We start from the raw sequence: 23332 nt of genomic DNA on the forward strand, positions 1-23332 counted from the left end.
AATTTATGTATCTATTTTATCACTGATGGACATTTGAGAAACTTCTCAACTTTAGCTGTGAAAGCACAGTGATATTCATGTGTGTGTATACATTTTCTGGTAAGAGTACCTGTACTGAGTCTTAAGATGTGCTCCTTCATCTTCATCAGATAATGTCATACGAAGCCAAGGAGTTATATCAATTTGTACTTCTAGGAGCAGTGTTTGAAAATTCTCATTTCTTCTTGTCCTTTTCAAAATTAGTAATATCAGAATAATTTTCACACTTTTATATTTATATAAAAATTATTAAACTTAACATTTTATAATTCTTTTTCTATTCAATTTTAACACGTAACTTTAGTTCAAAAATTACATATTACTCTTTTATCATTCTATGATTGTGATTTTATACACATTTCTTAAGAATGAATTGTATATTTTATGCACTTATTCATATTCTATTATTAAATTTTCTAATCATTTTTCATGAAGTTTCACATTCTCATTTGATATCAGCAAATATAATTATACCAGAGATATTCCTTCAATCAAACATTATGTCAAATGATTTTGAGAAAATATGATTAGTTATTGGCATATTGCAAGGGAAATTTGGAGTGTTTAACAGGCCCTGAAAGGACTCATACAAAGTGTTGAAATATAAAAATGTTTATGCATTTAATGTAGGTATCACGAGGAAATACAAATTCTACCGTTACTAGTATGGAAAAAAATGATTGGTAGTAAACTTCCCGTTAACTAAACAAACACACCTTCAAAAAAGGCACGTCTGATATCACTGGTCATGATCCCCCTTAAGGTCCTGACCTTAAACTCTATGTGTACCTGAATTCTGAATGTGCACTAACATTTTTGATGTTTTAAATTCAGTTGTGTGACCAACGTCAAACAGTAAAGCAGCAGCGCATGCTTATAGATGAGTTCAGTGCTGTCTTTATGGAAAATATGTTATTCTCAGAACAGCTCAAGTTAACTACTGTTCATACACCGTCTGTTCTTTCTATTTTTTATTTTGAAAAAATTCGATAAAATTTTTCATAATGATGTTGAAGTAAAAGCTGATTTCTCATTTGCAAGCATGCAAATGAAGACATATTCTCTTTCATTGTTTTGCAATTTTTTCCCTCTTTAACTTCTCCATAATTTTTGTTCGGCAACATCAGTTGTTAGGAAAATTTTAAAACCCAATACATAGATTATATATTGGATATCTACATTTTTGGAGGGAGTTTGGTCGTAACTAGAATCATGGCCAAAGTGAATTTGTTTTTCTCAGTACCAGATTTATGTAGACAGAATCCAACTTTTCCTATCAAATGCATTCAAGAGTTTTTTGGGAACTCTAGGAAGGCCAGTACTCTTTAAAATCTGGTTGCTGCTAATACCTCTGTATAACCTTATTGTTAACAAGCCAATTAACACGTACAAAGCACCCCCCCCACCACACACACACACACACACCCCACGTGGATGGGAGGAATTATTGTCCTATAATTTTCAAAATGAAAAATAAATTTCAGGGAGGTCATGTACTTTGAAAAGGCCCTATTTTCCTACTCATGCTTTTTAGCCCATTTTCAACATTTATCAAACTGAGCTCTCATGCTTAGGTCTATGAGTAAGTTATTCTTTTGAGTCTATTAAGTCTTTTTTTTTCTATTTTTTATTATACTTTGTTTTAGGGTACATGTGCACAACGTGCAGGTTTGTTACATATGTATACATGTGCCATGTTGGTGTGCTGCACCCATTAACTCGTCATTTAGCATTAGGTACATCTCCTAATGCTATCTCTCCGCCCCCCTCCACCCCACAACAGTCCCCAGAGTGTGATGTTCCCCTTCCTGTGTCCATGTGTTCTCATTGTTCAATTCCTACCTATGAGTGAGAACATGCGGTGTTTGGTTTTTTGTCGTTGTGCTAGTTTGCTGAGAACAAGTCTATTAAGTCTTTAAATATTAATTATTTAATTAAAAATATTAAGCAATTTTGTAAATATTCCTTGAGCACTTAAAAAACATGTGTTTTCCATTGAAGAAACTAGACTTCTCTACATGTGATATTTGAATATAATTTTTTTAAATTTATTTTTGATTACTTAATGGCTTAAGATTAATAGATGCTAAAATAAGACTCCAGCCTTGGATTGTATTTCTTTTCAGTTTTGATAATATAATTGTTTCTAAGAAAGGATCTTCAAGTCTGATGGCCAGGACAGAAACCCAGATACTCTGTTTCATATAGATATGAACTTAGACTATATTTTACAACTACTATCAGCCTTAGTATAGCCATCTGTAAAATGCACACAATAACAATACCCTCCTTGAGTAGGCTTTATGAGGAGTTAGTATACTATTTGTATAACTGCTTTCAATTTCACCTGTCTGATACAGGCAGAAACCAAGTGTTGCTAGTTTTTCATTTGATCCTGTGTTACTGGATATGTAGAAGTTACCTGTGAAAACTTCCACTTTTGAGTAGATACAGCAGGTTCAAGAAGGTAAAATATTCTTCTGCAACAGCTGGGATAAGATAAATAAAAGGCCAAAATTATATTTTCAATTCATCAGAGAGCTGTGCAAATAAGGAGGGCCAGCTAAACTAAAATCCAGCACAAAGAGAGTCTTTATAGGTGAAGAGTCAACTTATATATTTAATGCAATCTCTATCAAATTCTGGCAGGCTTTTTGGTAGACAATAAAAAACACTACTCCTAAAATGTATCTGGAAATGCCAAGTGACAAGAGCACCTAGAGAAATAATTTAAAAAGCACAAAGTAGGGGGATTACAGTTTCTCATTTCAAAGTTTGCTAAAAGCTGGACTAATCATGAGGACACTGGCATTTTTAATATTATAGACAAGAATAATGAAACACAATTAAGAGTCCACAAATTAGTAACAACATTTATTATCAGCTAATTTCAAAAACCATACCATTGCAACTAAATAAGAATCATTTTTATCAATAAATGATGCTGGACAAAATGAATATTCTCATGCATAAAAATGAATTTAGGCTACTGCCAATGTCCTTATAGAGGCTAGCAGCCTTGGATCCACCTGCACTCCACCCCAGTCTATGAGTGTGTACTCTGCCACACTATTGATGCTGCTGGCATGTGTGAACAAGGATGAACCAGAATGCCACTGCCCAACAAAGTGCTTAGGCTGGCACCATCCTTCAGAGTATCGTAACCAGCAATCCAGGAACACAATAGCCCTTCCAGCATAGCAGATTCCCAACCTTGAGGGGAAAGAGAGCAAAGCCAGGGGTCCAATACTAGCCTCCGAGTTAGAGCATTCAGCACAGGAGTGCTGAGCTGATCCTTGGCACCCCCAAAATCTACCATAAACAAAGCTAGTAAATGAAACCCACCTTATTCCGAAATCAAACCCCCAAGGGTATCAAAGAAGATAAAAGAAAAAAAAAAAGAACCCATCCAAAGTATAGCAATTTCAAAGATTCAAGGAACATCAGCCCACACAGATGAGAAAGAATTAGCACAAGAACTCTGGCAATACGAAAAGCCAGAGAGTGTCTTCTTACCTCCAAACAACCACACTAGTTCTGCAGCAATGGTTCTTGACCAGGCTGAAAAGGCAGAAATGACAGAAATAGAATTCAGAATATGGATAGGAATGAAGATCAATGAGATTCAAGAGAAAGTCAAAACCAAATCCAAAGTTTCTAAGGAATGCAATAAAATGATGCAGAAGTTGAAATACAAAATGGTTATTTTAAAAAAGAAAAAAAAAGTGTTCTGATAGAACTGAAAAACTAACATCAAGAATTTCAGAACACAACGGAAAGTATTCATGGCATAATTGAGCAAGCTGGGGAAAGAATCAACGAAGGAACCAAACTGATCTGATAGAACTAAAAACTCACAAGAAGACCATCCCCAAGGCACATAGTCATCAGCTTCTCCAAGCTCAAAATAAAAGAAAAAATGCTAAAGGCAACTGGAAGAGAAAGGACAGATCACCTACAAAGGGAACCCCATCAGGCTAACAATGGACCTTTTAGTAGAAGCCCTACAAACAGAAAGAGAATGGGGGCTTACATTCAGCAGTTTTGTTTTTTAAAAAGAATTTTTAATCAAGAATGTCTTATCCACCCAAACTAAGCTTCATAAGTGAAGGGGAAATAAGATCTTTTCAGACAAGCAAATGCTAAGAGATTTCATTACCACCAGCCGTGCCTCACAAGGAGTCCTGAAGGGAGCACTAAACATGGAAAGAAAAGATCTTTACTGACCACAACACAAATACACTTAAGTACATAGATCAGTAACACTATAAAGTAACCACACAACCCAACCTGCTTAATAACCAGCTAACAACATGATGAAACAATCAAATCTTCACATATCAACACTAACCTCGAATGTAAAAAGGCTAATTGCCCCAGTTAAAAAGCAAAGAGTGGCAAGTTGGATAAAAAAGCATAGCCTAATGGTACGCTGTCCTTAAGAGACCCATCTCACATGTAATGACACTCATAGGCTCAAAGTAAAGGAATGAAGAAACATCTACCAAGCAAATAAAAAATAGAAAAAAAAAAACAGAGTTACTATTCTAATTTCATAAAAAAAGTCTTTAAATTAACAAAGATCAAAAAAGACAAGGAAGGGCATTATGTAAAGTAAAAGACGCAATTCACGAGAAGACCTAACTATTCTGAATATATATGCAGCCAACATAGGAACACCCAGATTCATAATGCAAGTTCTTAGAGACCTATGAAAAGACTTAGATAAACACACAACACTAGTGGGAGAATTCAACACCCCACAGACAGCATTAGACAGATGATCAAGACAGAAAACTGACAGAGGTACTCAGAATCTGAACTAAACACTTGACCAAATGAACCTAATAGACCACCACGAACAGTTCACCCCAAAAGAACAGAACACACATTCTTCTCATCTGCACATGGCATGTAATCTAAAATGAACCACATAATCTAACATAAAACAATTCCTAGCAAATACAAAACAACAAAAAATATACCAGTCATGTTCTTGGACCACAGCCCTATAAAAACATAAGTAAATACTAAGACAATAGCTTAAAACCATACAATTACATGGAAATTAAACAACCCTCTCCTGAATGACTTTTGGGTACATATGAAATTAAGGCAGAAACCAAGAAATTCTTGAACCTAATGAGAAAAAAGATACAACATACCAGAATTTCTGGGATACAGCTAAGGCAGTGTTAAGAGGAAAGTTTGTAGCACTAAATGCCCACATTGAAAAGTTAGAAAGATCTCAAATTAACAACCTAACATCCCAACAAAAAGACCTAGACAACCATGAGCAAACCAATGCCAAAGCTAACAGAAGACAAGGAATAACCAACATCAGAACTGAAGTGAAGGAAATTGCAATGCATAAAACCATACAAAAGATCAGTGGGCCGAGGAGTTGTTTTTTTTGTTTTTTTGTTTTTTTTAATTAAGATAGATAGAACACTAGTCACAATGATAAAGAAAAAAGAATATACAAATGAATACTTTCAGAAATGACAAAGGGGACATTACCACTGACCCCACTGAAATACAAACAACCTTCACAAACTACTGTCAATACCTCTATGCATACAAGCTAGAAAACTTAGAAGAAATGCATAAATTCCTGGGCATATACAACCTCCAAGACTGAACCACGAAGAAATTGAATCCCTAAATAAACCAATAATGAGTTCCAAAATTGAATCAGTAATAAGAAGCCTGCCAACCAAAAAAAGCCCAGGACCAGAAAGATTCACAGCTGAATTCTACCAAATGTATAACAAAGCACTGGTATGATTTATACAGAAACTATTCTAAGAAACTGAGGAAAAGGGACTCCTCCATAACTCATTCTATAAAGCCAGCAGCACCCTAATACCAAAACTTTGCAGAGACATAACAAAAAAAAGAGAAAACTTCAGACCAATATCCTTAATAAACACAGATGAAAAAGTACTCAACAAAATACTAGCAAACTGAATCCAGCAGCACATCAAAAAGCTAATCCACCATAATCAAGTAGGCTTTATCACTAAGATGCAAGGTTGTTTCAGCATATGCAGATCAATAAGTGTGATTCATCACATAAGCAGAATTAATTAACAAAAATCACATTATTATCTCGGTAGATGCAGAAAAGGCTTTCAATAAATTCAACATCTCTTCATATTAAAAACTCTCAACAAACTAGGAATTGAAGGTATATACTTCATGATAATAAGCACCACCTATGACAAACAAAGCCACATCATACCAAATGAGCAAAACTGGAAGTATTCCCCTGAAAGATAGGAACAAGACAAGGATATCTTCTCCCACCACTCTTAATCAATAGTACTGGAAGTCTTGGCCAAAGCAATCAGGCAAGAGAAAGAAATAAAAGTCATCTAAATAGGAAGAGAAGAAGTCAAACTATCCCTGTTTGCAGACAATATAATCCTATACCTAGAAATCCCAACAGTATTTGCCCAAAATCTCCTTGATCTTATAAACAAACTCAGCAAATTCTCAGGATACAAAAATCAATGTACAAAAATTAGTAACATTCCTATATATCAACAACATCCTAGCAGAGACAAATAAAGAAAGCAATCCCTTTCACAATAGCAGCAAAGGAATACAATATATAGAGGAATACAGCTGGCAAGGGAGGTGAAATATCTCTACAAAGAGTATTGCAAAACATTGCTCACAGAAATCAAATATGACACAGACAAGTGGAAAAAGATTCCGGGCTCATGGATAGAAAGAATCAACACTGCTAAAATGCCCATGCTGCCTAAAGCAATTTACAGATTCAATGCTATTTCTGACAAACTACCAGTGACATTCTTCACCAAAGTAGAAAAAAACTATTTTAAAGTTCATAAGGAATAAAAAAAAAGAGCCCAAATAGCCATGGCAATCCCAAGGAAAAAGAACAAAGCTAGAGGCACATTACCTAACTTTGAACCATACTGCAAGGCAACAGTAACCAAAACAGCATGGCAATGGCACAAAAACAGGCACGTAGACCAAGGAAATAGAATAGAGAGCCCGGAAATAATGCCACCCACCTACAGCCATCTGATCTTCAACAAAGTTAAGAAAAACAAGCAATGGGGAGAGACCCCCTATTCAATAAATAATGCTGAGATAACTGGCTAGTCACATGCAGAAGATTCAAACTGGATGCTTTCCTTATACATATACAAAAATCAAAGCAAGCTGGATTAAATACTAAAATGTAAAACCTAAAACTGTAAAAAGAAAAATAATACCTGAAAAATAACCTAGGAAATACCTTTCTGGACATAGGACCTGGCAAAGAGTTCATGACAAAGATGCCAAAAGCAATTGCAACAAAAACAGAAATTGATAAATGAAACTTAATTAAACTAAAGAGCTTCTGCACAAGAAAAGAAATTATCAACAGAGTAAAGAGACAACCTGCAGAATGGGGGGAAATATTTTGCTAACTATGCATCTGACAAAGTCCTATCCAGAATCTATAAGGAACTTGATTTTGCAAGCAAAAAACAAACACCCCCGTTTAAAAATGAATAAACGGCATAGACAATTTTCAGTTGAAGACATACACACAGCCAACAAGCATATGAAACAATATGAACGAATCATTAAAGAAATGCAAATCAAAACCACAATGATATAACCTCTCACACCCCTCAGAATGCCTATTACAAAAAAAACAAACAAACATAAAAAAACAGACTCTGTCAAGGTTGTGATGAAAGGGAATGCTTTTATACTGCTGGTGGGAATGTAAAACAGAAACAGCAAAGCAAGTACCACATGTTCTCACTTACAAGTGGGAGCTAAACATTAAATACATATGGACACAAAAAAGGGAACTACAGACACCAGGGCCCACATGAAGACGGAAGGCAGGAGGGGGGTGAGGATCAAAAAGTTACGTATCAGGTACTCTGCTTATCACCCGAGTGATGAAATAATCTATACATCAAGTTCCCATGCCATGCAATTTACTTATATAACAAACCTGCACATATACCTCTGAACCTAAAATAAAATCTAAAAAAAATTAAAAACTGCAAGGAGAAGTGAGATTTCTCTTTAAATAAGGCAGGACTGATTTAGTGATTTAGTGATATTTGAGGAGTAGTAGTGTTTAGTGTTGATATCTGAGAAAGAGCATTCCAAGAAGAAAGGACACAAGTATGAAGTCCCTGATGCAATGCTTGGCATATTCAAGAAGTGACACAAAGGCCAATGTTGCTAGCATGGGATGAGCCAGGTGTTTTAGGACAGACAGGCAGACAAAATCAGATCACTCAAATGATTATAGGACTTCGTAAGGATTTTGGCCTTACTCTGAATGAGTTGAGAAGCCACTGAAAAATCTGGAGCAGAAGAACGGCATGATCAAATTTGCACTTTTGCAGGCTCTCTCTGGCTGCTACCTTGAGAATACATCAGGGGAATGTGCAGAACTGGAAAAAATTATTATTGATGGCAATTATCTTGGCAAGAAATGCAGAAATTTAGATGAGTATGGCAGAAGTGATGACAAGGGATTGGATTCTGTATGTTTTTGAAGACAGAGTCTATAAAATTTGCTGAGATGAGATGTGAAGGAGAGAAAATGTTGACTCTATGTTTTTTGTCTAAGTATCTGAAAGTCTGAAGTGTTCATTAACAAAAGGAAAGACTGTAGGAGAAACAGATTTGGGGATGGAAGGAAAGATGAGTAACTTGGTTTAGACAACTTAGTTCTAAGTTCTTGTCAGACATCCAAATGAAGATGTCAAGTATGCTATTAGAGAAAGGATTCTGGAGACCAGGGTTGGGTTCTGAGCTGAAGGATTAAATGTTGATATCATCAGCACACAGAAAGTAAGGCCATGACCAGATGAACTTACCTAAAAAGTAAGAGCTAAAAGAGAAAGAAAAAACATAAATTTAGACCCTTATTTTCTGCCACACACAAAAATTGACTCATAATTAATTGGTCATGGAGCAAAAACTTAAGAACTATGATTACTGAGATACTAAGACACTAACTGTACCAAATGCAAGAAATTAAAAATGGGTTAATCAATCATAATTCTATCTATGTATTTCTTTACTTAGATCATTATGTCCATAATGATTATCCCCTGCCTATCAATCTATCGATATTTACATAGCTATTTTAAATAAAACTAAATTAGCTACTGAGTCACTATCACTCTGAATAGGCAGAAACTGAAGTGAAAACATTATTGATCCTCCCACATTCTCCCTAGATTTTTGGTCATGTTACTTTTAAATGTAACTGACATTTGAAGAAAAAAGATTTATATAATTAGATATATGTAAATAGATGTACATAAATAAGTAATATATATAAATACCTATGAATAAACAGCCTTATTCCTCTCTATTGAACCATTTGGCTACATTATCAGTAAGGAGACTCCATGAGATCACCAACAAAACAAGCCCGATTGATTAAAGGTTGAAGAACTGAGACCTTGGGCAGTGTGATATTTTCAATTTACAGACAAGAGAAAGAACTAGCAAAGGAGACTGAGAAGTGTTGCCCAGTGAATAAGGAAAAAATCAGGAGAGAGCAGCATCCTGGAATGCAAATAAACTATATTCAGTACTGCTCACAGAGCATGCAACGCGAAGACTGAAAATTGGCAACACAGACTCACTGGTGATCTTCCAAATGTCAGATTCAATGAAGTGGTGACAATAGTCTTATTGAAATGGATTGATAGGCCAGTAGTTGAAGAGGTTTCATACTTTGCTAAATAATTATAAACCAAGAGGGGGAGAATTGAAAAAGCTGATTCCTGAGGTCAGCCTTTAACATTGAAAATCAAAAACCCTCAGCCAGTTCTCAGGACTGAGCCAATTCAGAGAAGCAGAATTCAATGATTGAAGGGAATCTTAAGTCCTCTTGATGATGGACATTGAAAATGCACTGCAAGAACACTCAGGATATATCATATGTTGGTTTCTCAAAGACCTGTAGCTATTCCCCAGAAAACAGTCCTCAGAGAAAAGAACACATGTTAATACTATCTGAGACTTTCATGTTTGGAGCCTGAACTAACACTAATATCTGGGTACCCCAAAAGACACAGTGGTCCATGGGATAAAGTGGAAATTTTTTACTTTCTGGGTTTTGTTTTGTTTTGTTTTGTTTGAGGTGGAGTCTCGCTCTATAGCCCAGGCTGGAGTTCGATGGCATGATCTCAGCTCACTGCAACTTCTGCCTCCCGGTTTCAAGTGATTCTCTTGCCTCAGCCTCCCAAGTGGCTTGGATTACAGGTGCACAACACCACCACACCCAGCTAATTTTTTTATTTTTAGTAGAGGCAGGGTTTCACCATGTTGGCCAGGCTGATCTCGAACTCCTGACCTCAAGTGATCCAACCACTCAGCCACCCAAAATGCTGGGATTACAGGCGTGAGCCACCGTGCCTGGCCCTTTTTGGGTTTTTGTTTGCTGTTTTTGTTTGTTTCTTTTTGGAGACAAGATCTTGCTTGATTGCCCAGGCTGGAGTGCAATGACACGATCATAGCTCACTGCAAATTCAAATTCCTTGGCTAAAGCAATCCTCCTGTCTGAGTCTTCTGGGTAGCTGTTAACTACAGGCACACACTAGCACAAATAGCTAATTTTTTTTTTCTTTTTACAGACAGATTCTTACTATGTTGCCTAGGCTGATCTGAAACTCTCAGCCTAAAGTGATCCTCCCACTTCAGCCTCCTAAATTATTGGGATTACAGGTATGAGCTGCCTCAGTAGGACTGGAGTATGAGTTTTGGAAGATCAGATGATACATAGAGCTTTGGCCCATGTCCAACCCAAAGGGGATCTAATGAGTTTATCATAGTTACCCCTTCCTGAAAGTGTAATTGAAACTGACAGTTTCAACAGCTGGCAGGACTCTTACATTGCTTCCTGACCTGTATACCAAGGGACATTATCGTAAGCAGGACCAACGGGAGGCTTTTGAAACTCTACTTTCCTGGCAATAAAATAAATAAAACATAATAACTGCATTCTCCAGGAAACAGAACTGGTCACTGCCACAACAAAAAACTCAAAAGTTCCAGGGGGTGGTCGTCCATTTTATATCTTTATTCAGTTAACCTAACTGGCCTCTGTCAAAACCAGATGGCTTATAGGATGAATGCACATTAGCATAAACTTAAGTCACACTTGCACATTCGCTCTAGGATGTGGTATCTTCACTGAGCAGAATGTGGTTTCCAGCACTTTGTATGTGGCTTTTGATTTAGCTAATGCTTTTTAATCTACACCCATTGTGGAGGAAAATCAAAACAATTTGCTTTGGTGTGGTAAAAACAAGAACACTGCTTCACTGTTTTATGTCAGGGCTATGTCACTTGTGCTTTCAGTTTAATTGACATTTTGCAAAACATCATGTTAATTCAACATATTAATAATATTACATAAATTGGTACCCATAAGCAGGAAGTGGCAAGTTCCTTATGTATAGTAAAATACTATAACATTGAACAGAAGTAAAATACTGGAAGAAGAGACATAAACTTCAGCAGATTCAAAGACCTATAACATAGATGAAGTTTATAGGGGTCCAATGCTTCTGGTCCTTTTGTCAAAACATCCTTTTTAAAGTAAATGGCATGTTGCCCTATATACATATTTCCTATCACTAAAAGGGAAATACAGTTTTATGGGGGTCTATTGGGGTTTTGGATTCAACATATACCACATTTAAGGATATTTCTCTGACTCACTAAAGGAGTTTGCAAAGGCTACTTGTCTCAAGTCAAACCCAAAACAAAAACGGGCTCTATAGCAGATATAGAGTCTGGCCCAAGTTGCTTGGCCATTGTGCCAGATGATGTAACAGAATTCAAAGTTGCTACAGGCATTAATAGTGGGCATTATAGGACTCTATGCATGCCTCTCACAAGCCCATAGGAGAGGGGAGAGCAAACTCCTAGCGAATTAGTGGAAGACTATTCCTTCTCCAGCAGAGGAGTACCTTCTGTCTGAGAAACAAAACAGCAAGTGCAGAAGATTAATCCAAGCATAAAGCCCCTCTAAGCATAAGCGCTTCTAAGCACAAGACCCTGTGCAACTGTGAAGTCATATGCCTATAAAGCCAGTCATGATTGGAGGGCATGAGCAAAACTGAGTTGCACAAGGAGTAGATGGTATTGCCCACAAACATATCCTTCCTCAGATTATCTTGACTGTCTTCTCTTCTCTTGGTCAGCACCCTGCTTGATCCAGATCATCCTTCCATTTGGGACCTGAATGGAACACCACACTGTGGGCATGAGGTTTGACTTTCATAACTACCACCAAGGGACTGGATGATGGAAGGCAGAACAGCAGAGATGGTAGTTCTGCCTCAGAGAAACCCTGGCCAATGGGAAATAGAAGACAGAAGACAGCTGAGTAGATACATTTTCCCTTCTCTTTCTCTTCCGTGGACTAATGCCGGCTGTGGTTTCCCCTTGCAGCCCTTCTGGAAAAGTACTGGGAGTCAAGTGCACGCATCTGATGACCACCATGCTGTCTCTCTCACCTCATTGTGAAGTGGCCACCAGCAGAGTTATATCATACATCACAACACATGGTTGCACATCTGTTCTTGCCTCAATTTCCACATGTCCCAGCCATTGCTGCCCTGGACTTACCTTCCAAATAAATGTTATCACTTTAACATCAGACATTGGCTCTAGTTCTAGACACCCAAGGCTAAGATATTTGTTTAGTGTTATAATTGCTATTTATGCATTTTTCTGTGGGTTTGTAATATGGCAATTTAAATGTTCATTTAGAAAGGGTTTTAAAATATTCTATAAAAGTAACATTTTTGCAAGGTAGTTGGTAACTAACTCAGTTTTTTTTAATGAAATGCCATTTTTGTTTATATACTAACCAGCTGGAAATATCACAATACAAATATATCATTCACAACTGAAAAATTGTATGCAAAGATGCCATAATCTTTTATATTTATGTGCTTTTTAAAATGTATCACAATAGGTACAATCTGATTTTGATGTTCCACGTTATCTTCCCATCACACATCGAATATGTGTGATGTCATCAGGGCTCTGTCATCAAGGCTATCTTATGGTGGTATTTCCCCTACAATTGTATAATGGCCATACTTTTGCTCTGAGAAATACTTCTTCTTAGATAATTCTGTAACCTCAAGTTGAAACCAGAAAAGAAAAATTTATGCAACTTTGGATTTTGTGATGAAGTTTCATTTTCATTGGTTTGCCACTCCCATGTAGTTAGTTTACTCCTTTATTCACCAATTTACTTGTTCATCAAAATATTCTTAAATACCTATTCTGTGGTTGTCTTTTAGGCCCTGGGAGTCAACAGTAAGCAAGATCTATGTGATCTCTGCTTTTATGTGCTTACATTGTACCAGGAAAGATATATGATAAACAAACAAATCACTAAATCAGATGTAGAGATGATTTATCCCAAGGTTTAGATAACATTGTTAAAATTTCATAACTCCAAGAATTTATACAGTTTATAGAATTTACTTGTTTAATGATGTTATACATTTTCTTCCTATAATAGAACTTGCTATTACTGAATATATCAACACACTGTCTCATTGTATTATTTGCAACTAGATTATAATACAACATATATTTAAGATGTTTTCTATCATTAATACATAGATTTCACAGATGCCATTTTAACATTTGCAAAAAGTTTAATTCAAATGATCTTTATAATTTCTATACTATTTTTACATAGAGTAGTTTTTTAAGGAAGGGAAGACTCAAGTTCTTTTATGTGAAGTTTAAAAATAATTTTAAGTATGGAAGATAGAGGAGATAATTGGCAATTCAGGCACTCTGAGGTGGTTTAGAAAAAAAAACCTGAAATACTTGACATCAGATCTCAACTTCAAAAAAGGTTTTCTTTAACTCAAAAACTGGAAGAAATGACTTTTCTAACTGCATGTTGAGACTTACGACAACCTAAGTCATCATGGTGTTTCTTTCTTCATCCTTATTATAGAAATGACTTTTTTCTCAACTGTTCACATATTTGTATTAAATATATTATTCCTCAGTACTGTTTATGGTAGACATACACAAAATGTGTTCTAAATATATTTGTCATCCTTGAATATTATTCTTTGCATCTTTTTCTGACAATAATTATGTTGGCTATAAACTAAACATAAAATTAGAATTCATGATGAAATAAAAACTACCCCAAAGATAAAACCTCATTATTGATTTAGAATTGAGTGTGCTTACTATAAAAAAATTCAGATGTTTAAGCACACTGTGGTACATATATGTGGTAAAAATCAGTGGAAAAGAGCAAAGATTTTGAGATAATGTGTCAGTTCTTAACAATTATAAGTAAAGATCATACATTTTTCAAGTGAAACATGATAATATGAAATGTATATGTGAAATACACATGGGTTTATGATTCTGAAAAACTTCTTACCATATTTTCTATAATTTGGCATCTTGTGAAAATATGATTAACATTATGTTATTGTCAATGTCTTTTAAGTCTTTCATACACACATACACACACATAGACACATTTTTAGACTAACTTTAGGTAAAAGACTTTTCTAGGTATGCTTTCAGAAATTACTCAAAAACATACACTACAGAAAAAATAGTAAAAACTATAAAATGTTCCAGACACTATCAGTTTGTTTTCTCCTAGAATACACACACAATGTTCCACTTGTGAATCTAGAGAGTTGAGCACTTCAGGTCTTTTACTCAGCACCTAATCTGACACAAAATCAAAAGAAAGGTGTGTTTTAGCTTCTTGGTTCTCCAAATTAGGATGAATGAATCTAATGCAAGATATATGTTTCCAACAGCCTTGCTAACCACGACAACTGGGTCATTCTGCAGCCTCCTAGGATTCCAAATCGAAATGATTAGGAATAGAAAGAAAATGGCACATAACAAGAGGAAGGAGATCAGAGTTTGCAAAGCTTTTATGTGGACCTTGGTGCTGAGATCTTGAGATCCTTCTCCATGGAGCTGCATCTTCTTGAGATGTTTACACAGAGAACAGATTAGCATCAGAAAAGATATCAGGGACAGAGTAAAGGGTATGAAGCTCCATAGGGTAGTTACAGTCAAATATGAAAGATGTACTGTATTCCTCAATTTCAGCTTCCCAGTCATGTTTCCTTCATATTCTTCTGCCGACATACTCTCATCCATGTTTGCCACAAGAAGATGACAAACCAAAAATGTCAAAGGCCCCAACAGTATCACCAGAATGACACTCCTAACTCTCCTCTTTAAATGAAGAAAAATAAGGTTGGAGAAATTGGCAATCTTGAGCAAATAAAATATGCTGAGGCTAGCAGCAAGCCACATGCTGAAATGGTTGGTTACAACCCAGGCATTATAAGAAGTAATTCTTAATTCTACACTATAAAAAGCTGGATTCAACACAGTTAAATACCAATTTAATAATAATGCCCAGAGCAAACCAATTCTGGAGACTGCCAGAGCAGTGAGAATTTGGTCAGCTGAGGAGATCTTTTTTCTCTTCACCAAGTCAATGAAATTTACCAGTGCTATGAAGCCATTGGCAAAATTTCCAAGAACAAATAAAACCAATATTAGAATTGAAAAAAAAATGTGTAGAAAAGTTACCATATCTGAGCAGAAAAAAAAAGAAAGAAAATGCAAGCCTAATATCACTGGTTGTGATTTCTTTAATACTCTGACCTTAAATTTTATGTGTATCTGATTTCTGAATGTGCAGTAACATTCCTTTTACTTTTAAATACTGTGACCAGTGTCAAATAAGAAAGTACCAGCTTATGCTAATCGATGAGTTTGATGTCATCTTTATGGAAAACATTCTTATTCTTAAAACAGCTCAAATTAACTCATTCATTCAATGTCCGTTCTTGTGATGGGCTTGAATTATTCATAATGAAGTTGAAGTGAAACCTAAATTTTCATTTACCAGCATGCAAATAAAGACATATTCTCTTTCAATATTTTGCAATGTTTTCCTTGTTTAACCGATACGTAATTTGTGTTCAGCAACTTCAGCTGTTAGATAGGGAAATTTTACCCCCGAGTCCATAGTTCACACAGTAAATGTCTAAGTTCTTTAAAAGACCTTAGTCATAACTAGGATCACCACCATAACGGATTTACTATTTATGCTAGATTTAAACAGACAGAATCCAAACTTTTAAATCAAAACCATCCAAGGTTTTCTTGGGAACCATAAGAAGACCAATACACCTTAAAATCTGGTTGCTGCTAACCAATACTTTTGTGTGAATTTATTGTTACCATGTTCATAAATAGATACACACACAGAAAAAGAGAGAGAGAGAGAGAGAGAGAGAGAGACTGTAACACCCCTAAGGGTTGGAAGGAATTATTTTCTTACACTTTCCAAAATGGGAAGTAAGTTTCCTGGAGGCCATCCACGTGAAATTAGTCCTATTTTCCCAATGGAAACTGAGGGTTTTCAGACCCCCCCCAAAAAAAGTATCAAACATCAAACATATCATTCATGCTTAAGCATTTGGTAAACTTACTCTCAAGTCTATTTAATGTTTCAGTATTTATTATTTAATTAAAATATTCAACAATTTTGTAAATATTCCTGAGTACCACACCCTATGACGCATAATTTTGCAGTATCCTCCCACCATAAGCAGGGTGATTATCTGTCCCCTGGACTCGGACCTCACTCACCCAACTTTCTTTGATGAACAGAAAATTGGTAGATTTCACACCGAGGTTTGAGATGGCTTCCACATTGGGGTTTCTTGCTCTTTTCCTTTGACCATGAGATTATCATCTGGCTAGTACACTGTTCCCAGAATGAGAATGAAAACTAATGGAGTCAGTTTGCCTGCGCCTGATCCATCCTAAATTGGCCAAAGTCTAACTAGCTCCAAGATGCAGAACTTGGCCCATCTCAAGTCACCAGAGCTATCCACCAAACCCAGCTTAGAAAACCTGAATCCAAAGATATATGAGATAAAAATATCTAACGTAGTTTTAGAGGGGTTTCACTAGTAGAAAAACCTAACTGGTATAGGTACTATGCTACACCAAGAGTGTGGGGAAATATATTCACCCATGTTTTGTCAGGAATTCGGAGCCAAAAGAAAAATAGATGGGGAGTGGCAAAGTTTTGTCATGTGAGGTAGATAATTAAAGATAATAAAAAAAGTTTGGAAAGATTTGTGTGCTGCATGTAGCATCATCTCAAATTTCCACATGTTGCAGCTAAAATAAAGTTCCTGCTTCAACTCTCTAAGAGTTGTATAAAAATGTGTATAAATGGTGAATTTTTTGCAGGGTATATAATGAGCAGAATAATTAATATTCTTTATGGAACATTTCTCCAGTTAATAATTTTTAAATGCAATTATAATGCACACTTAGAAATGGGTGAAAACAAAAATGGTAAACACAGCAATGTGTCATAAACACTCATGCAACCATCATGCAGGGCAAAACATGTCACATCGCAAATAGCCTAGGTCCACCTCCATGCCACTCTCCAAGCCCCTACACCTTTCTTCACATACCCTGAGGAGAGCAATAGCCATAATTTAGGATGATCATTTCCTTGATTTTCTTTTTTTTTGAGACAGAGTGTCGCTCTGTCACCCAGGCAGGAGTGCAGTGGCGCGATCTCAGCTCACTGCAACCTTCACCTCCCGGGTTCAAGCTATTCTCCTCCCTCAGCCTTCCAAGTAGCTGGGACTACAGGTGCATGTCACCATACCCAGCTAACTTTTTGTATTTTTAGTAGAGACGGGGTTTTGCCATGTTGGCCAGGCTGGTCTTGAACTCTTGACCTCAGGTGATCCACCCGCCTCGGCCTCCCAAAGTGCTGGGATTACAGGTGTGAGCCACCGTGCCTGGCCTTGATTTTCTTTATACATTAACAACTAGGTATGCAACCCTAAACTCTATGACATGGTTTTGCCTACTTTAAACCTTTAAGCCATATGTAGGTGTAGTCCTGTATGTTCCTGTTCATGGCTTCTTGGACTCACCTTTACGTTTCTGAAATTTACTCACATAGTTGCATCTTTATGTGATTCATTTTTCACTTCTCTATATTATTCCATTGTATGAATATGTTGTAATGATTCATTCATCTTTAGTTGATACATATTTGGGGGGGTTCTTTTTTGAAGAGTTATGAATAATTCTAGTATGACCATTCTTTCATATATCATTTGATTCATTTCCTTTGGATATATACATAGAAAGAGAATTGCAAGGTCATCAAATATAGCTTTCAAATTCTCTTCACAGACACAGAAAATTCCAAATTTAAATTAACTAAATTTTCATTTTTATACCTTTACTTACAGACTATATATAGCTATTTCTATATATCTTATTAATTAAATACTTAACCCAAAAAGACACCATCATTTTATACAGTCAAAATTTATTTAGACTTATGCACATATTTACCACTTCCATTATTTATTATTCCTTCATGCATGTTCAGCTTTATATTTTTAGTAATTTTCCTTTTATCTAAAAAAATTATTTTGAATTTCTATTTATTAAAGTCCACCGTGGTTTTGAAACACACTGAAGACATGATTCCATTGAATTCTAGCTTCGATTTTGTCTGTTGAAAATAAGATTGTCATTTAGACAGTTGTTTCTTTTTACATAATCTTTTTCCTCTACCTACTTTTCAGATTTTTGATTGGTCTTTGATATCCTGTGGCATTTGTTTTTAATTGGTTTTAGTTATCTCATCTAAATTTTAATGGCTTCTGAAAATATATGGATGTCTCAGAATAGCCAAAGTTATCCTGAGCAAAAAGAACAAAACTGGAGGAATCACATTACCTGACTTCAAAGTATACTACAGAGCTATAGTGACCAAAACAGCAGGGTACTGGCCTAAAAACAGACACATAGAGCAGTGAAATGGAATAGAGAATGCGGAAACAAATCCACACCTATAGAGAACTCATGACAAAGGTGTAAAGAACATACACTGGGGAAAGGACAATCTCTTCACTAAATGGTGCTGGGAAAACTGGATATCCGTTTGCAGAAAAATGAAACTAGATGCCTATTTATCACCATATACAAAAATCAAATCAAGGAGGCCTCAATGATTCAGTGATGTTTGATGAGTGGTAGTGTTTAGTGTTGATTTCTGAGAAAGAGCATTCCGAGAAGAAGGGACACAAGTACAAAGTCCCTGAGGCAATTCTTGGTATATTAAAGAAATTACACAAAGTCCAGTGTTGCTAGCATGGGATAGCCAGGCATTTTAGGACAGACAGGCAGACAAAATCAGATCATTCACATGATTACAGGACTTTGTAAGGATTTTGGCCTTACTCTAATGAGATGAGAAGCCACTAAAAAATCTAAAGCTGAAGAATGGCATGATCAAATTTGCATCTTCACAGGGTCTCTTTGGCTGCTACCTTGAGAGTACATCAGGAGAAAATGATGTGCAGAACTAGAAAGAATAATTAGGAGTTGATGGCAATTATCTTGGCTAGGTATGGCAGCAGTTTAGATGAGTATGGCAAAAGTGATGACAAGGGATTGGATTCTGTATGTTTTTGAGGGTAGAACCAACAAAATTTGCTGATGCCTTAGAGATGAGTTCTGAAAGAGAGACAATGTTAACTCTGTGTTTTTGGTCTAAGCATCTGAAAGACTGAAGTGGTCATTAACAGAAGAGGGAAAGGCTATAGAAGAAACAACTCTGGAGACTAGAGGGAAGATCACTATTTTGATTTGGACATGTTAGTTCAAGTTCTTGTTAGACATCCAAATGAAGATGTCAAATGACTTCTTAGAGAAAGGATTCTAGAGACCAGGGTTGACTTCTGAGCTGAAGGATTAAATATTGGCATCAACAGCACACAGAAAGTAACTAAGGTTATGACTAGATGAACTTACCTAAGAAGTGGGAGTAAAAGCAGAATCATAAAAACTTGAGGTAGACCATTATTTCATACCATACACAAAAATTAACTCATAATTAATTGATCATAGAGAAAAATATAAAAACAGATTACTGAGATACCGAGACATTAACTGTACCAAATGCAATAAGTCAAAATGGGTTAATCAATCATCATTCTATCTGTATATTTCCTTACTTATATCATTTTTTTCTATAATGATAATCCCCTGCTTATCAATCTACATTGCTATTCTAAATAAAACTTAATTAGCTATCTGGTCACCATCACTCTGATTTAGCAAAAATTCAAGTAAAAACATTATTGATGCTCCGACCTTCTCCATCGATTTTTAGTATTGTTACTTTTAAATGTAACTTTGACATTTGAAAAAAAGGGTTATATAATTTGATATATGTAACTATATGTATACAAATAAATAACATATATGAATAATCAGCCTTATTCCTCTCTATTGAACCATGTGGCTACATTATCTTTAAGGAGACTGCATGAGATCACCAAAAAAACCCAGACATAATTGATTAGAGATTGAAGAATTTAGACCTTGGGCAATCTGATATTTTCAGTTTACAGACAAAAGGAAGAACTAGCAAAGGAGACTGAGAAATTGTGCCAGTGAACAAGGATAAAATCAGGAGAGGGCAGCATCCTGAAATGCAAATAAACTATGTTCAATGCTGCTCATAGAGCATGCAACATGAAAACTAACCATTGGCAACACAGACTTACCGGTGATCTTGCAAATGTCAGATTTAATGGAGTGGTGACAGTAACGGCCTCATTTAAATGGGTTGATAGACCAATAGTTGAAGAGGCTTCATACTTTGCTAAATAATTATAAACCAAGAGGGGACAAGAGTTGCAAAAGCTGACTCCTGAGGTCAGCCTTTGACGTTGAAAATCAAAAACCCTTAGCCAGTTCTCTGGACTGAGCCAATTCAGAGAAGCAGAGTTCAATGATTGAAGGAAAGCTTACATGCCCTCGGTAAACGACACTGAAGATTCACCACAAAAATATTCAGGAAATATTCACTTGACCCTTTCTCAAGCACCTGTAGCCATTTCACCTGTAGCCATAACAGTACCCAGAGGAAAGAACATATATCCATACTCTCAGAATTTTAAACATGGGGCCTGAACTAACACTAATAATATTTGAGTACTAAAAAAGAAACTGTGTTGCACAGAATGGAGTGGGAGGCTTTGTTTTTTGTCGTTTGTTTGTTTTTTTGTTTTTAGAGACAGAGTCTTGTTTGGCTGCCCAGGCTAGAGTGCAGCCCAGGCTGGAGTGAAATGGCACAATCATAGCTTACTGCAGACTCAGATTCCTGGGCTAAACTGATCCCCCTGCCAGAACTTCCTGGGTGGTTGGAACTACAGGCACGCAGTACTACAGTTTATTTTCTTTAACAAACAGCGCCTTGCTATCTTGCCCCAGGCTGATCTGGAACTCCTGGCCTCAAGTGCTCCTCCCACCTCAGCCTCCCAAATTATTTGGATTACAGGTGTGAGCCACCTCACCAGTCCTGGAGTATGAGTTTTTGAAAGTCAGTTGCTGCATAAAGCTTTGGCTCATGTTCAACCTAAGACGGATCTAATAATGGGTTTATATTTATTATCTCTTCCAGAATGTTAAATGAAATTAACAGTTTCAACAGCTAGCAGAACTCTCACATTGCTTCCAGACCTGTATATTAAGGGACATTACTGTAAGTAGGACCAAAAAGAGTCCTCAGAAATTCTCTTCTGGCAACAAAATGAGTAAAACATAATAACCGCATTGTCCAAGGAATAGAATTGGTCACCGACGTGACAAAAAACTCAAAAGTTCCAGGAGGTGGTTGTCCATTTTTGATCCCTATTCAGTTAACCTATCTGGCCTCTGCCAAAGCCAGATGGATTATAAGATGAATGCACATTACCATAAACTTAAATCACACTTGCAGATGCTCTCTAGGATGTGGTACCTTCACTGAGAAAACATGGTTTCTGGCTCTTTGTATGAGGCTTTTGATTTGGTAAATGCTTTTTAATCTACTTCCATTGGGAGAGAAAATCAAAATGATTTGTTCTGGCATGGTAAGAACAAAAGCACTGCTTCACTGTTTTATGTTAGGGCTATGTCACTTCTGTTTTCAGTTTAATTGGCATTTTGCAAAACATCATGCTAACTCGATATATTAATAATATTGCATTAATTGTTACCCATAAGCAGGAAGTGGTGAGTTTCTCAAGTCTAGTAAAATACCGTAACACTGAACAGAACTATACCAGAAGAAGAAAGATGAACAAGAAGATTCAGTGACCTATAACATAGATGATGATTTTAGGGGTCCAGTGCTCCTAGTCCACATGCTGAAACACCCTTTTAAAGTAAACAGCATGTTGCTCTCTATACATCTATTTCCTGTCACTAAAAATGAGACACCATGTTTGTTGGGCCTACTGGGATTTGGGAGCCAACGTATTCCACATTTGAGGATACTGCTCTGATTCACTAATGAAGTTTCCAAAGGCTACTGATCTCACGTGGAACTAGAACAAAAAATGCCTCTAGCAAATGTAGGCTCTAGTCCAAGCTGCTGTGCTCATTGTGACAGATAATCCAGCAGAATTCAAACCCACTAGAGGCATGCATGCATAGTGGGCATTATAGGACTCTCTGCATGTTTCTCACAAGCCCATAGGAGAGGGGAGAGCAAACCCCTAGTGAATTAGTGCAAGACCATTCCCTCTTCAGCAGAGGAGTACCCTCTGTCTCAAAAACAAAACAGCAGGTGCAGAAAATTAACCCAAGCATAAAGCCCTTCTAAGCATGCACGTCTCTAAGCACAAGACCCTGTGCAACAGTGGAAATTATATGCTCATAGTCAGCCATGATTGGAGGGCATGAGCACATCTGAATGACACAAGGAGTGGACTACATGGGACACAAACATGTGCTTCCTCAGATTCACTCGACTGTCTCCTATTTCCCTGGTCAGCACCTTGCCTGACCCACATCACCCCTCCATTTGGGACTTGAATGGATCACCACATTGTGGGCATGAGGTCTGACTTTCATAACATCCACCAAGGGACTGGATGATGGAAAGCAGAACAGCAGAGATGGTAGTTCTGTCTCAGGGAAACCCTGGCCAGTGGGAAATAGAAGACAGAAGACAGCTGAGCAGATATATTCTCCCTCATCTGTTGCTTCCATGGACTAATGCTGGCTGTGTTGTCCTCTCGCAGCCCTTCTGAAAAAGTCCTGGGAGCCAAGCGCATGCATCTGATAACCAGCATGCTGTCTCTCTCACCTCATTGTGAAGTGGTCGTCAGCAGAGTCATATCACACGTCACAA

The 23332-nt window shown here is 36.6% G+C and overlaps 4 protein-coding genes across 4 annotated transcripts in view; all 4 read right to left on the bottom strand.

Annotated features, from left to right (window-relative positions):
* LOC100440863 (taste receptor type 2 member 30) overlaps window positions 1-23332 on the bottom strand; it is a 246589-nt gene that overhangs the window by 49284 nt on the left and 173973 nt on the right.
* The window catches only part of LOC100439397 (taste receptor type 2 member 64-like), a 152154-nt gene that overhangs the window by 49284 nt on the left and 79538 nt on the right, over window positions 1-23332 (bottom strand). The window lies entirely within an intron of this gene.
* LOC100438310 (taste receptor type 2 member 19) overlaps window positions 1-23332 on the bottom strand; it is a 110449-nt gene that overhangs the window by 49284 nt on the left and 37833 nt on the right. The gene's annotated exons all lie outside the window — the stretch shown is intronic.
* Window positions 3607-23294, bottom strand: LOC134759347 (taste receptor type 2 member 50). The gene has a single exon (XM_063712032.1). The coding sequence runs from the start codon at window positions 15676-15678 to the stop codon at window positions 14779-14781; it is 900 nt and encodes a 299-aa protein (XP_063568102.1). The 5' UTR covers window positions 15679-23294; the 3' UTR covers window positions 3607-14778.

The sequence above is a fragment of the Pongo abelii genome, chromosome 10 (assembly GCF_028885655.2).
Source record: "Pongo abelii isolate AG06213 chromosome 10, NHGRI_mPonAbe1-v2.0_pri, whole genome shotgun sequence".
NCBI lineage: Eukaryota > Metazoa > Chordata > Mammalia > Primates > Hominidae > Pongo > Pongo abelii.

Bases quoted from the DNA above. Each gene is read 5' to 3' on its own strand.
- LOC134759347 (XM_063712032.1), bottom strand. From the start codon at position 15,678: ATGGTAACTTTTCTACACATTTTTTTTTCAATTCTAATATTGGTTTTA.